Here is a 15200-nt window from a genome sequence, read left to right on the forward strand (position 1 = left end):
GAACCAGGTTCCTCATGGTATAGCACAAAGGAGCTATTAGGTTGGGTCTAAAACGGTGGCTTCAACAAGTGGTGATGTTGGCGATTTGCTGCTGCACCATCCCAGGGACTTGCAGTGTCTTTGGTGGGGGGGAGAGGCTGCCTCCGGCATCTGTGGGTAGAGACCAAGGATGCTGCTAAACATCTTACAAAGCATAGGACCAGAAACCCCTCGATGTGATGACACTGGGCACTTCTAGTGTTGGGAGATTTCAGTATCACTTTCCAATGAATTCCAATAAAAGAAAAAGGCACCACGATAATCACTTTAAAAAAAAAAAAGAAAGAAAACAATGTTTATTAGGATATTCTGGGGCAGGGGGGATGGTTGAAGGGACTCCGTACGTACATTCTGTAATGCTTGAGCAATATGCTAACAGAAAATTCAAATATCACAAAGCTACTTCCAAAAGTCCAAAGAAAAAAAGGTGTACTTCTGCATGGAGATGGTCTTGTGTGGGTGGTGGTGATAAAGCAAGGTGCAAAACAGCTGCGTGAGGATGCTGCATGGGAAGGACCCCAGGAGAACATCCAGGTTCCTCAAGAAGCAGATACAAGAGATGATGAAATAAACACATTATCTTCTACATGTGAAAAACTCAGGAAACACACAATGTGAAAAGGAGACCAGAAAGAAAGCTGCTCATCCATACCCTCTTCTAACTGGGGGCTTCTGCAGGGCTCACTCTACCCCTCACCCCAGCTCTGATGAGGATGGGTATCTGAACCCCTCTCCCAGGACAGAATTCTATAATGATCCTAAAACCCAGAATCCTTCTTCTCTTCCACCTGTATCGTTAACTTGCGTGAAATAGAACTAACATAACTGAGATGTACCCTCCAGTTAAGAGGAAAAATGCAACACCATCCAAAAGACACAGTAAAACAGCCCCACTTCCTACAGCTTACAGGGCTTCTCAGCAGGAGCTGGATTAAACAAGAGAAAATAATTTCAATATCAAGGGGAAATGCACAGAGGATGAGAAAACTCTTTAAAGCAAACTCTGGTTTAAAAAGTGTTTGCCCACCTCCCTTGGGGGAGAGAAGGGAGAAAAAGAGAAAAGACAGATAATTAGGAGAACTCTAAGGCCCTGGATTTCAGGTTTCCGAAACCACTGCTTCAACCCTCTGAGGACAATCAGCTCTTTCTGAATCCAGAAAAACACATCAGGAATGTCTGATTACCAGAAGACCACAGCCAAATCAGGCAGGCAATCTGTGATTTGGTTCTATCGTTTCCATTCTCTTTTTCTCCCCCCTCCCCATTTCAGAAACGCCTTCAGCTAAAGCTAAAAAATACAAAACCAAATTCTAGACCAAGCACACTTTGCACACCAGGAAGATAAAGCTGGATCATCCAGCCCTGCAGCACTTGTGACACAGAAAGAGAATGGGAGCTTTACAGATGGAGCTTTAAGTGCCGCTGAGCCCAGAGTACCTTCACCTGGACCCATGCAGACATCCTGCCAGCCTGGTGACAGGTGGCAGGCTTTTACTGACTTCTAACAGCCTTACACCCAGGGTATCCACCGGGTGTTCTGATTTCTCATTCTGCTCTTCGCTAGTTCTAAGATTTGTGTTTGGCGGACAGCTCTGGGGTCTCCCATTCCCACCAGCACCATGGCTGATGCCTGGCAGCTGGGACTTCCACTGGCCTGTGGAGCTGGCCGTGCTCCCATGCTCACAGCCCCTGGAGGCTCAGAGGGGTGACTCCATTGGATTTTCCATGTGGCCTTTTGGGTACAGGCTGAGAGTGGATATATCTGCCTTCTTCATGATGGGTAGGCTGGGTGGGTTGTAGGCATGTGGACTGGGACTTACCTCTTACAGACTGAGTCTGAAAAACAGCTTTATGGACTATCTACAAAGACAATTTAGATTCTCCAAGAGATATCAGAGTGAAAGATTATGCCAATCTGGAAATGATGGTTGTTCCCTTAAGTGGCTGTCAGAGGGTCTTGTATTCTCAACTTAGCTTCGGCTCCAAATGATGGTTCATTCAAGCACAGTAGATGTTCCACACACATGCTGAATTGTTCAGCACCCGAGTTCGCTTCTCAGGATGCTGGCAGAGGCTGTATCCCTGGGGTTGGTCAAGACTGGTGGAAGGCTCCATCTTTCTTGCCAGCATCCTGCATTTGAGGCAAGGTTAAAACATCAGCAGACTCACTGGCTTATTTCCCACAAAGTCCACCCCATGTGGAGTCCTGTCCTTCCTTTCTGGTGACACTGGTCCATCACGCTCAGCTTTTCCTGGGGACAAATGCTAGGTTTTCATCTCTCAGCAGAAAATGCAGCAGACAGATTGAGGGTCACTTTGACTCTAATGCTTTTTTTCACCCTTTCTCCCAGGTCACCCTCAATAGCTTCAGGAGGATACCTTGCAGCATCTTCATGGCTGCAAGAGGATGTTAAATGGGCCAGTCCTGACTACTGTATTACAGAGGAAACCGTTTGACGTCCTGAAGTTTTTCATTTACCCAGCAGTGTTTAACTTCCTACTATGGGTCACAGTTTCTGCTAGGGAAGCTGGTAAGGTGCAGAAAAAAAATGTTAGAAAGAAGGAGGTGATGGTCTCTTGCCAATGCCTTGGCATTTTCTGCAAAACGAAAAACGGGGATGGGTAAGAAAGCTGGGTCTGGGATGAAGAGAAAAAAATCGGAGAAAACCTTCTATTGATGCTGGTGCTGGGTTTGGCAGCTGCCCTTGAGCAAAAATAAACTCCCCGTGGCAGTGGGACAAGATGCTGAAACGGGCACCTGCCAGCAGCAGATCGCCGAAGTCGCAGCTGTGCTGGTCAAATGAGCCTGGAGCCCTCAGGGGGCTGGGAGCGCCATGGCTGTGAGCAGGCTGCGTTCTCTGCAGGCAGTTTATTGAGACAGGGCTTGCGTGCCTTCCCCACCCCTCCAGGCTGGGTCTCAGAGCTATCACAAGTGCAGGTGGTGCAGCCCGCTGAACGAGCCGGGCTAACTCCGGGAGGGAGGAGAAGCTCGACAGAGAGCTCTGGGAGCAACAAAGGGATGCAGCAGACAAGACAATCCCAGAGTTCAGAAGAGGGAGCTCGGGAGAGGGCTGGCTGGATGCACTTTCTACTCCGGGATTAGCATCATCTTCAAATCGCCTGGCTCCTCAGAGAGACTTCTCCGGCTTCAAAAAGCCAGGGTTACGTGTCGAACCAGCATCTGACTGAACAGGAATTAATTTGGGTAGGACTAAATTCAGAATGATTACAATGAAGAACTGATAGGAAGAGACTCTGTTAATTACTTGGGCAATAATTAACAAGGGCAGGGACTGGGGTTATCAATAATCAGTATGCAAGAAAAGGGAATCAGCCGGTATCTTAAGTTAATGACCCTTGGGCAATGAGGTGTCTCACTGAATACATCCCAGGATGGAGGCAGTGGCCAAATCCACAGATTTAAGGCCTCTGCAATGAGAATGAAGTTCAGAGGTTTAGTCGTCTTGAAAATCCTAGACAACAGACTTCAAACAAATGGTCACTTGGAAATAAAAGCTGTGTCAAAGTCAAGAAGTATCAGATAAACACATGAGGTGCTTATCTTAGGGAGGAGAGAGAAACATAGCTTGTAAGGGTGTCTAATGAAATTCCCAGCTGTTTTGTTGTTTCAGAATTTCTAAAAAGGAATTTCTTCCTCTGTTCTCGAGATATTAGCTCTGGCTTGCTTTCTGCAAAGGCACTGGTATCTAATTCAGGGAACTCTGGCTGTTTGGTTGGGACAAGTTGCCTATTTGGATCAGACGGCAGGCTCCATTCAGCCGTAGCACGTGGTCTCTTGTGGCACCTTGATCTTTGCTCCATGTCTTCAAACTCTCCAAGCTCAGGGCAGACAGGCCCTTTGGCCAACATCATGTTCGGGCCATTGATAATTCACTCTTGTGTGTTGTCATTGCTTTGGGGTCATTCTTGAAACGGTGGGTCTGACATGGTCTCATTTGTTTAATCAAAGAGCAGGAGCAACAAAGATCAGGGGTGTACGAATCCAAGAGATCAAGACAGTTTGAAAGAGAATGAGAAACTGTGTGTTCATTTAAACAGGCATTTTCTGGCCCTGCAGTTTATTGACTTAAATAAGTCGTGCATGCCTGACTACATGAATGAAAACTTATTTTCCAAAAGACAGCTCCTTGGAGGCCACTATTTTGTAAATAATAACAACAGAAATACATGTTAGCTGGATTCTAAGAAAAGAATTTGCTAATTATATAAACTCCCACTGCTCTTACATCTCTTTTCCCAAGCACTTAACACTGATTCAGAAATGCTTCCGCTCCCCCACTTCCCCAGCTCAGCAGATGGAGTGTTTGGGAGTGTCTGATTTAGACTACAAAGGGCAGGTGGGGGATGGGGATACAGCTGGAGACAACCCATCCTTGGAGCATGTGCAGGATAGGAACAATCTTAATATAGACCAGATCAAAGGCCACAGCAGCTCTGGAGGAGCCGTGGCCTATATTTGATGAGCTTGAAGACACAGCTTTTAAAACATTTCTTACTACAGGATTAAGAATTATTAAAAAAAATTTTGTTTTTCTAAATGGAAGCAACACTCCTATCACACTTTGGATACAGTTTGCTATACTTAATGAAAAATAATCTATGTCATTCTCAACTTACACTGCTTCTACTAGAGCCTTGGAATAAATCAAATATGGAAAAATAAATATTCGGTGGCATTCTGAATTTCCTCTCTTTATTGTGCCCTTCTTCTTTCATGTGCTCTATTTTAAATGCTCCAACACCTTCAACACTTACTCCAACACCTCTTGGTCAAAGATACTCAACATTCTCAAGTGGACTGAATGTGCTTCTAATCGGTTTTGCAATCTTGCTTTTTTTTTTTTCCTCTCTGAAAGGAGTGGGGCGTGGCTAGACTTGACTTGGAGGCCATTGGTCTCCATGCATTTAAGTTACTATTTTATGTTTTGCCAAAATCAACTACAAGATGCTTTCTGCGACAGGCCCAGACCTCAGCAAACAGTCCTTGGATTTTGGTGGCACTTTCAATGCAGGGCAGTGAAGGACAGGAATAAGTGAATCATTTTTTGCTTTTAGTGCTGCCAGAGGAAGCCAGAGAAAGCCAGAGAAGATAAAAGGTTTGGCCTGTTCCAGTATTGGGGCAAATGATCGTGTTTCTGGGTCACCATGTTAAACTGAGATCACCCCAAATGGCATAAACACTTGCTTGGCGTGATTTTTCTTTTTTTTTTTTTTTTTAGAGGAGCGCCTGGGAGGACGCCAAGCTCACCTGCACCGCGTGGCTGAGCCCTTCGCGCACAGCGTAGTTCCGTGATTTTTCTTGTTTTGGCTGCACCGAGAAGCAGGTGGGATCTTAGTTCCCCGACCAGGGATCAAACCCACACTCCATGCACAGGAAATGTAGAGTCCTAACCACTGAACCACCAGGGAAGTCCTGGCATGAGTTTATAAGAATCTCTCTAATGAGTTGTCATGGAACATCCTTCCCCGTTTATCAGTGATTTATTTTCAGACTGACGATTTGGTAACTCTCATGTGCTTCTATCTCTGAAGAAAAATGCGATCTATGTTGGTGAGAAATGAGGCTGTTTACAATTTAATTTATGTGTTGCACATCCACGCATTCTTCACTGAAGGCTACCCTTGTTAGCTCTGGTAACTTCCATTTCCTATTTGGTCATTTGAAACTAATTAGAGATGCTGTTTATTACAGAAGTAATCAATAGCTTTCTACAGTAGATTACATAGAATCAGACCTCTATGCAATTAGTCCAATGTAGATACACAGATACCTTAATTAAAACAAAATATGCTCTGAAGAGATATGTTTTCACAGATGACTGGAATTCCAAGTATTTCAACACATTTAATGTGTTTATTTAAAGTATGAGTCTTTATGAAACCTTTCACTAATCGAATTTGTTTGATGAATTTCCCTTGAAAACATTTTGAAGTGAAAAAACTCGGTACTTAGTATTATACATTTATGTTTATTAACATTTGGATATAAATGTACTTCAAACACCAACAGAGCTAAAAGACTATGCCTTCATCTTGGGTTTAACAGATTTCCCGCCCTAGTAAGTGGATTAATTCTTACAAGGCAAACATCCGTGGGCAAAGGGAATCAGGATGAAATGGGCACTGTGGGTTTTCTCCTCCATCCACTCTACTGATGTCAGAAGAAAGCCAACTTTTCGGATACTCTATTGGGTGAAATTTCCTCGCCTCTGTTCAGTTGCAAAGAAACATGGCCACTAGCACTCGATCCTTGTAGATTTCAAATCTCAGCATTTCAACCAGACTTCAGAAGTGCACTTTCGGGGCTATTCACTGAAGGAAGAGAATGATGGAAGGGACGTGCAGTTAACAAGTCAGATCCTTATATCCAGAGTCCCTGTTCTGTGTCTCTGGGCCAACTTATCTCCATGGACCTAATGGTGACCGTGACTCTCTTGATCCCCCAAACTTTTTTCTTTTTCGCAGAGTCAGTCACAGTCTATCACAGAGGACACAGAACACAGTGCGAGCAGATATCTGATGACTTCAGACCAAACCGATCCACAGAGCGGCCAAGCCATCACAGGTGAAAGTCAAGACAGTCCTTAGGATAAGAGCTGTGTATCCCGGGCATGGATCTGCTTCAGAAAACAGGGCAGCACGTCCTGTCTCCTGTCCCAGTCAAAGCTGCCATTGTCAGGTAACATGAAAACCAAGGCCCTGGTTTGTGTCAGCTGGCAACGGTGCCATTTGTAGTGTTTGTAGAACACTGAGTGGCCACCAGTTTTCCCACAGGTATGCACGCTTGTGTTTCCAGAAATGATAAAAGACAATGCTTGGTTGCTCTATTTCCTGCTGCCTGTCCACAGTAACGTGATGCAGAGCTTTCTGCTAAAGCATGAGGCTCCTCAGAGTCTGCTGTTGAAGACCTGTCTTCGAGAAGTCAACATCGAAGCTAACGCTACTTATGAGAGGAAAACAAGCTCCATGTATTTTGTATTAAACCACCGGTAAAAAAAAAAAAAAAAAAAAAAAGAATACAATATCATTACTTTCAAAATATAGAAAGTCAATAGTTGAAATCATTTAGTAGTAAAATTTTTTTTCTACATATAACCTCATACATGTAAAGATTATTAGAATGATGCTTCAGCTATATTTGACTCTTGTTAGTGTAAGGGCTTCTCACTCAAGTAAGGCTTTGGAGACTGTCTCAATGCTCAAGGTTCTGCGAAGTCTCACACCCACTCTCATTCTCTATTTTGACTAGGAGACAGACACTACATTGAATGTGGCAGGTGTGTTTTTTGTTTTCATAAGAGAGTGCAGAGCTGTTTACTGTACATAAACATTAGCGTGGCAAACGCTAGTACGTATAGAAAGAACACTGGTACAAGCTTGTTTGCACAAAGTCCATCAAGATTGTCATGAGAATCTTCGCTTTGTGACAAAAAAAGTTTGGCTTCCACGTACCACTGCCATGGTATGGTCATGTCATCGGAAAGCAAACCTATTCCATGAGATATAGAAGATTCTTTAGGATTACTGACTCCTTCTCTAGCTAGTCAAGACCAGAGTGAAACTGTTAAAAATCATCATCCTTATCAGGATCTTGAAAGCCAAGGCTCCAGTCCGCTTCACAGCCACATCAACAACAAACCATCTCTTTAAAATCCAGCATGCCCCAAAGCCTTCTGGGTGTGGAATGTAGCACTGTATCGGGGGATCCCATAAAAGCCTTAAGGATCACAAGAAGCTTTCTTAGAAAAAAAAAAAAAGAAAGAAAAAAGTTCCAGTTGGATGAAACTGTTTTAGCAGTGTCTCAACTGAGCTCCTAAAATTTCGGATATACAAGAAGACAGGAAACAGATAACTTGGTTTTTGTCTTTTCACACGTCCATATGGTTCTGTAAATGCAGCTACGATGCTTCGGCCAAAGATAAAGACAATAGGGTAGACAGGGCAGTTACCACCAGGGCCAGCAGTGGGCTCAGACCGCAGCTTGGAGGAGCAGCCATTGATTTTGTGGTTATGTGGCTGGAAGCCCCAGCGAGACCATCCTTTTCATAATCACGCTGTAAGAAAGAACGTTTTCATTATCACCCACTGCATGTATTTGTTCTATCACGGCATATTTTAGCTGCACTCTTTCCCTCTTCGATCCCTGCCCCCAACTAGCTATATGGTTTACCAAAGCCCAAGATTTTTACCCCTGCTCCTAAGGTCACCCATCAGCTGTGCAACATGGAACCATCCTCCCTTTGGGTATCACTGACTGAGAAGGGATGCTCGCCCTCTCTCTCTGTCATGAAGGAGGGCAGGAAGAATCATCTCAGGAAGCCTGCCCAGGCAAGTACGGGCTCACATAGAGATGGGTCACAAATCGCATTGGAGCCTGGCAGTAGCCTTTCCCTCCACCGGCTGGTTCAACCCTGGACTTTATAGATGGAGGATCTTGCCCTGCTTGTCAGAGTCCCAGCAAGGACCCAGGCTCCTGAACTCTCAGTCAGCACAGCTGTTCTTCCCCAGGATGGATTCCTTCACTCCCATCCCTAGGACCTGCTCAACTCCAGAAAATCACATCCTGCCATGATGAGCTATAACTGTAAATTGGGCAGGGTAACGTGGCCTGCATTGGCTACTTCTGGGTCGCTGTGAAAGTCAAAGGAGCAGTCTAGGGGATATCTGGTAAGCAGCAAGAGGTGTTATGCATCTTCTCTGTGCCGGTTGAACTTATGTGACTGTGATCACAGAGGTTCTCATGGTACCAGGACAATGGTATCTGTGCTGGTCCAGTTCTGAGATGAGGGTCCCACACTTGGTGCTGCTTTGTACACCAGCATCTGCACCTGGTTCTGAGGGCAGAGGGACACCAAGGGAGACTTAGATTTTTTTTCTGGGCCTGAAACCTTGTTGTCTTTGAGCCCTTTCCCATCACACCCTGTTCCAGGGACCCAAAGGCTCTGTTTCTAGATGTAGGGAGACTCAGAAAGAAACAACTTACATCAGAAAGACAGAGGTGAGTACTGCCTGATATGTTGGATTTCAGCTTCTGTGCCTGGGAAAAGACAAACACACACAATTATTTGTACATACTATGTAAGAGTTGGAGAAGGAAATGGCAGCCCACTGCAGCGTTCTTGCCTGGGAATCCCATGGACAGAGGAGCCTGGCAGGCTACAGTCCGTGGGGTCGCAAAGAGATGGACACGACTGAGTGACGAAACCATTATGGAAGAGTAGTTATTGATGATCAACAGTATAAGACTGTGTCATTGTTAGAAATATGTGAGTCACAACTGTGAGCCCATACATAATTTAAATTTTTCTACTAATCCCATAAATAAAGAGATAACAGGTAAAGAAAATTTTAATGACATTTTCTTTAACTCAATATATTACCATTTCAACATGTAACCAGTATAAAAGATGATTAATGAGATACTTTTCTACATTCGTTAAACTTTCATACTAAGTCTTCAAAATTTGGTGTGAAAAAAAAATTTGGTGTGTTGGACAAAATACACCTGAGTTTGTACCCGCCCCCTCTCAAAGCCACTGCACAGGTTACAAAAGAAAAAAGTTTTAAAGTCATTTGCAATCTGTACTCATTTATAGTTCTGAATATTAATGTTTATGAAGTGCCTTCTAGGTAAAAATGTTGTAATAAAAATCCTCATTCATCAGTAATATAGAGATAGGTCTTCCTGAATCTTGTGTATTTGTTCATTTGTTTATTAGTTGTTCCAGTCCACAAATACTTATTGAACAATTTTCCAGGGTTGGGCATACAGTGATATGACAAAAAGGCTGTGGTCCTGGGCTCCTGGGCCTGCCTTCTGGTGGGTAAACCACTCAGTGCTGGGGGGCTCAGGCACAGGGCAGGGACCCTTTGACAGGTCCCTTCCAAGAATCATGAAGGGTATCACAGACCCCAGCTCTATCCATCTTAAAACTGCTTCCTGGGAAGTTATAAGTTCCTGAGCTGTGAGGGCTTTAAGCTCCCTGTTTTCTCACAAATGGAACAAGTTTCCACTGGGTTTCTACCTGAGAAATCAAGTTAGAGGAAACACTCCATTGCTCAATTATAATAAAAACTGCTGACCCAATACAGCTCTCTTGTTTTATAAAAGAAGACAAATTAGAGACCAGAGACGTTAAGCGACTTATTCAGGGTCACAGAGTGATCTAAGTTGCAGTCAACGTTTAGAATACAGGGCTCTGAAACTTCTGAACAGAATCGTGCTCTTTCCTGCTTTCCAGTGTTTCTCCCAGAGATACTAGCATGCTTGACTCTTCATGCGCTACTTGCCCCCCAAATCCACTCAGAGAAACCCTCCTGTACCCCCTCCCCCTGAAACTAGGAGCCCTTTGGTAGCAAAAGACAGAGAGTTCGTTTGTCAACAGGATGGCCCTGGTTAAGCATCACACCTGAATCTAGGAGCATCTGGGCAACCAGCTCTATGGGGATGCATTGGCAGGCTGCCTGCTGCAGGACAACTTCTGCAACTTGTTGAAGACATGCTAGGCTGAGATCATGGTATAGTCACACAAGGAGTAATTTATTGACCATAATGCTACTTGGGAGGCATCATAATCTTTACCTATATTTGCATATGCCAGCTGTGAATATGAAATTGAAACCTTTAAACAGGCATCAAGAAAAAGACACTGTGAAGCACCCCTGGGCTGTTCAAAGGTCACTAAATGTTACGTATAAGAAGATCAGAGGGCAAATCAGAAGAGGGATGGAGCCTTCCTCAAAAGCCTACTTTTAATCTATATTAATAGCAAATCTGGTCCACTGCATTGTAACCTATAGAGAATAATATGTAGAACTTTGCACATTTTATTTCTGCTCAAAACTGGAATTGTGCCACACACCAAAATGGCCCTAAAACATCACATTTTGTCTTTTCTTTTCCAGGTGGTAATCTATAAAAGACATAAAACCTTGCTAAGTACCTTTGCATAAGTAAGAAGTTCACTAAGACGTCCAACTCTTTGCAACACTATGAACTGTAGCCTGCTGGCGAGGCTTCTCCGTCCATGGGGTTCTCCAGGCAAGACTACTGGAGTGGGTTGTCAATTTCTACTCCAGGGAATCTTCCCAACACAGGAATCAATGTCTCCAGTATCTATCTGCACTGGCAGGCAGGTTCTTTACCACTAGTGCCACCTGGGAAGCCCCCAATCTGTAAGAGACGTAAAGCCTTGCCAAGCGCCTTTGCATAACTCAGAAGTTCACTAAAACGTGCAGAGAAGGCAGCCTGACTTGTCTGGGATGCATTAATCCTTCCATTTGCTTCTGTGCTACTGTCATAGTTAAGCTACACCTCCGTGTCCTAGACTGCAGTGCCCACCAAGAGATCCAAGGGCTGGTTGGGTTTCCCTCCTATTTTGTTCTCTATGATTAGCAACAGACTACAGTGTTTTTCTCTTTGTTTGCACCATCTGAGAGACTCACTGGCTACACTTCTAAGTCACTTTAGGAACCTGCTGATGTGTTAGAAAAAAATGCCCGTCTATATTACCTGATTGTAAAGGCGCTACCACCAACGGAGTTTAAAAGGTCTTTGTGCTGTGCTATGCTTAGTCGCTCAGTCGTGTCCAACTCTTTGCAACCCTGTCGCTACTTTAACTAATTTTCTTAAATGGATTCTGCATTGACACAGGTAAATTCTGGTCCTCAACTAGTCACTGAGAGTTCAACTGTGTACAGGATTACAGTTGTACAACTGGGTAGACACGCCCTGGTCTAAATTCCTAGGCTCTTGCTTTCTGTCTGAGAATGGTTGGGATGACTGGTCAAATCACACAGGAAAATACATGGAGATCAACTCCAAGCCTGTGAAGCCTCTGAGCTCCTCTTCCCTGCAAGGCGGGCCTCTTGTTGGCCTCTGTCTAAAGCAAATAGTCAACTTCTGGCCTTGTCTCCCTGCAGTCCGATGGCTTCATTAAAGCTAGAGGCAGAAACTTCAAGCTCATCTGGCTTCAAGAACTATTCAGTGGGCAGAACTGGATGAACTGCTGAGGGAAAGTAACCATGTGCCACCAGGCTTCTGCAGAGTCTCTGAGAAAATGCTTTCTCTCCTATCAAACCCATGACCAATCCACAGAAGCACTCAGCACCCCAGAAGCTTAGCAGTCCATGTACGCTGGCTTCTAAATACTCTGCTTATATACTGAGTTGACACTGCTTCCCATCGAGAGGTTGCAGGAGCCCAGAAACCCTCACAACCTCAGAGGCAGGGCAGAGCAGACCCTGAGTTCCACCAGAACCTCATGAGAACCGCAGTAAGATCTGTGATGTGATTAGGAGGTGGAGGGAAGATAACACCTGCATAAACGAATCAGATTGCACACAGACATGAGATCTTTTAAAATCCCACACCAAACCTGGGCTGGAGGGCCAGTGGTCTGCTGCTTGGACTCAATGGTGTCAGCTGGGTGTCCAATGCCTCTAAGGGTTCATGAGCTGCAGGTGGAGGGGCAGAGCCTGGGAATTTATACCTGTGCATGCACTAGCAGTGTGCATGCTTATAAGTCCTGTATTCATTCTGAATCCCTCCTGTGACCAGCAAGGGTCAGAAATCCCCCTATGCGTATCCAGAGCCCACTTAAGAAAATCCAGCTCTTGGGAAGTCCCTTTTAGAAGCCTGAGCAATCTGTTACTTCCACCATGAAATTAAAAGACACTTGCTCCTTGGAAGGAACGCTATGACAAATCTAGATAGCATATTAAAAAGCAGAGACATCACTTTGCCAACAAAGGTCCATATAGTCAAAGCTTTTTCCAGTAGTCATGTATGAATGTGATAGTTGGACCATAAAGAAGGCTGAGCACTGAAAAATTGATACTTTCAAATTTGGTGCTGGAGAAGACTCTTGAAAGTCCCTTGGACTTTGAGGAAATCAAACCAGTCAATCTTAAAGGCAATTGACCCTGAATATTCATTGGAAGAACTGATGCTGAAGCTCCAATACTTTGGCTACCTGAAGCAAAGAGCCAACTCATTGGAAAAGACTCCAATGCTGGGAAAGATTGAAGGCAAAAGAATAAGGGGATGGCAGAGGATGAGATTACTAGATAGCATCAGCAACTCAATAAACAGGAGTCTGAGCAAACTCAGGGAGACAATGGAGGACAGAGGAGCCTGGCCCGCTGCAGTCCACGGGGCCGCAGAGTTGGACATGACTTAGCGACTGAACAACAACGGCAACAATCCTGAGTGCTTTTTAAAACATCAGCTATCACTGCCTTACTAGTCAGGTCTGATAAATGCAAACAGATACAATTACAGGGCATCTCCCACTTTTAGCTATTACAAAGATTATTTACATATTTTGAACATGGCCTCAATTGATGAAAATTGCAACAGTCCCAGGAAAACTGAAAACAAAACAAACCAACAAAAATTTCTGAGACTTTGCAAAGTATAAGGTAAGGTAGAAGAAACTGGAAGAGCACCATTTCCAAGTCCCAAATTGATAAAAGCAGGAGTGTAATAATGGAACGCATCCCATCTGCCAAGCCCTGCTTATTAAGAAGACAGGGGACTTCCCTGGTGGTCTAGTGGTTGAGAGTCCGCCTTCCACTGCAGGGGTCGCCATTCTATCCCTGGTCTGGGAACTAGGATCCCATATGCCATGTGAAGCAGTCAAAAGGAAGAAAGAAAGAAAGAAAGATAGGAAGGGGCCCAACATAGAGCTTGACTAGCTAGATCTATCTAGACACCAAACCATACCGTCTGTGGCTTTAAAATATGCTATCTTTCTCTTTAAAAAAAAGGGGGGATACACAGGAAGAGAATGGATTTCAGTTTTTCTAAAAGTCAATTTTAACCACAGTTCCAGCATATTGAAAAATGAATTATTTAATCTCTTTTGTGAAAGAGGGTTTCCTATCACCTAACTGATAGTTATGTGGTTATGGGAGAAGCCTCCAACTTGGGGAAAACACCACCAAAACATGGGACTACAAGGTTTTATCTTGAGACAGTGAACAGGCTGCTGGAGAAATCCATCCACAAACCAGTAGCTTTTCTCTCTTTCTGGAACTTGGTCTTTAGGCTCTTCACAACCCTTGTCCCTCCAACAGTCTTACAAGACTGTCACTGGCAGTAATCCCCAAGTCCAGGCACGTCACATAATAGAATTTTCATGTCACTGTAATTGCTGCCGGACTCCGCCAGTCCCTGGCACTAGAGGGTTAATAAATGCATTAGATGCTATTAATCTCTGTTACCTGGAGTCAGACAATGACTCTCCTGCTTTTTAACCCTGTGATTAACATTTGGAAAGCCTGCCTGGTGCCGACTGCTTTCCTGTACAGAATGCTCAGACACACATAGAGTCCAGAACTCTTGGTCAAGCTAACTCATCAGGCACCGCGTGCCCCACGCGTTCTGGCCACAGTGGGCTCTCCCGGAGCCTCGGGCGGGATCAGGCTTTGGAGTTGCACACTTGCTCTGTTTATAGAACTGGAGGCTTAATACCATACCCACTTGCAGCTTGGCTTTTGCTGCCCCAGGACTCCATTTCTGTAGAGAAGCCAGTGTTTAACCAGTTTTATTTTCTGGAGATTTCTCTACTCTCCTCCATGTATAAGAAAAGCCAGTTTCTGCTCTACCTCCAGAAAATAAAACTGGAGGAAGTTGCTCAATCCAATAGCAACAGATTGCCCAGGCTGCAGCCAAATGGTCATAATTAATGATGCTTCTGGTTCTTTTCTCCCTTGCTTTACTGATTAGAGAGATTTGCTATATTAAGAACCTGTTTGCTTAATGACAGAATACAAGCAATAAACAGAGAAATACACAGACTGTAAAATGCAATCAACTTTGCTCTCCAGCACTCACTAAGTACCAAGCTGTATCTATCACACTTGTCAATACCAGTTTATCAGCATACGAGCCTCTTCTGCAGCACAAATTGGACCGTTGCTAGGGAAAACCATCGCATGAGTTCTTTCTGAAATAGTCCAGAACTCAAAGCCACTTCTCAATTTAAATCTGCACATTTTATATTTTCTCATAAGACAAAGCCTAAGAAGGCTGTGTACCTAATTTGAAGGATAACAGAGCAATCACTTATTACTTTCTCATTTTTCACACTGCATTTTAACAAAATGGATTCACCCGATTATAGACATTTATGGGT

At 44.1% G+C, this 15200-nt stretch overlaps 1 protein-coding gene across 5 annotated transcripts in view; it reads right to left on the minus strand.

Moving 5' to 3' along the window:
* Positions 1–6009: 6009 nt before the first annotated feature.
* Positions 6010–15200, minus strand: part of GFRA1 (GDNF family receptor alpha 1) — a 231454-nt gene continuing 222263 nt past the window's right edge. For all 5 annotated transcript variants that reach the window (XM_070780905.1, XM_019953075.2, XM_070780903.1 and 2 more), the window contains 2 exons: positions 9044–9097; positions 6010–8114 (listed from right to left, as the gene is read on the minus strand). In XM_070780905.1, the coding sequence (XP_070637006.1) occupies positions 7959–8114; positions 9044–9097 (210 nt within the window). In that variant the 3' untranslated portion in view covers positions 6010–7958. The remainder of the gene's footprint in view (positions 8115–9043; positions 9098–15200) is intronic.

The sequence above is a fragment of the Bos indicus genome, chromosome 26 (assembly GCF_029378745.1).
Source record: "Bos indicus isolate NIAB-ARS_2022 breed Sahiwal x Tharparkar chromosome 26, NIAB-ARS_B.indTharparkar_mat_pri_1.0, whole genome shotgun sequence".
Classification (NCBI taxonomy): domain Eukaryota; kingdom Metazoa; phylum Chordata; class Mammalia; order Artiodactyla; family Bovidae; genus Bos; species Bos indicus.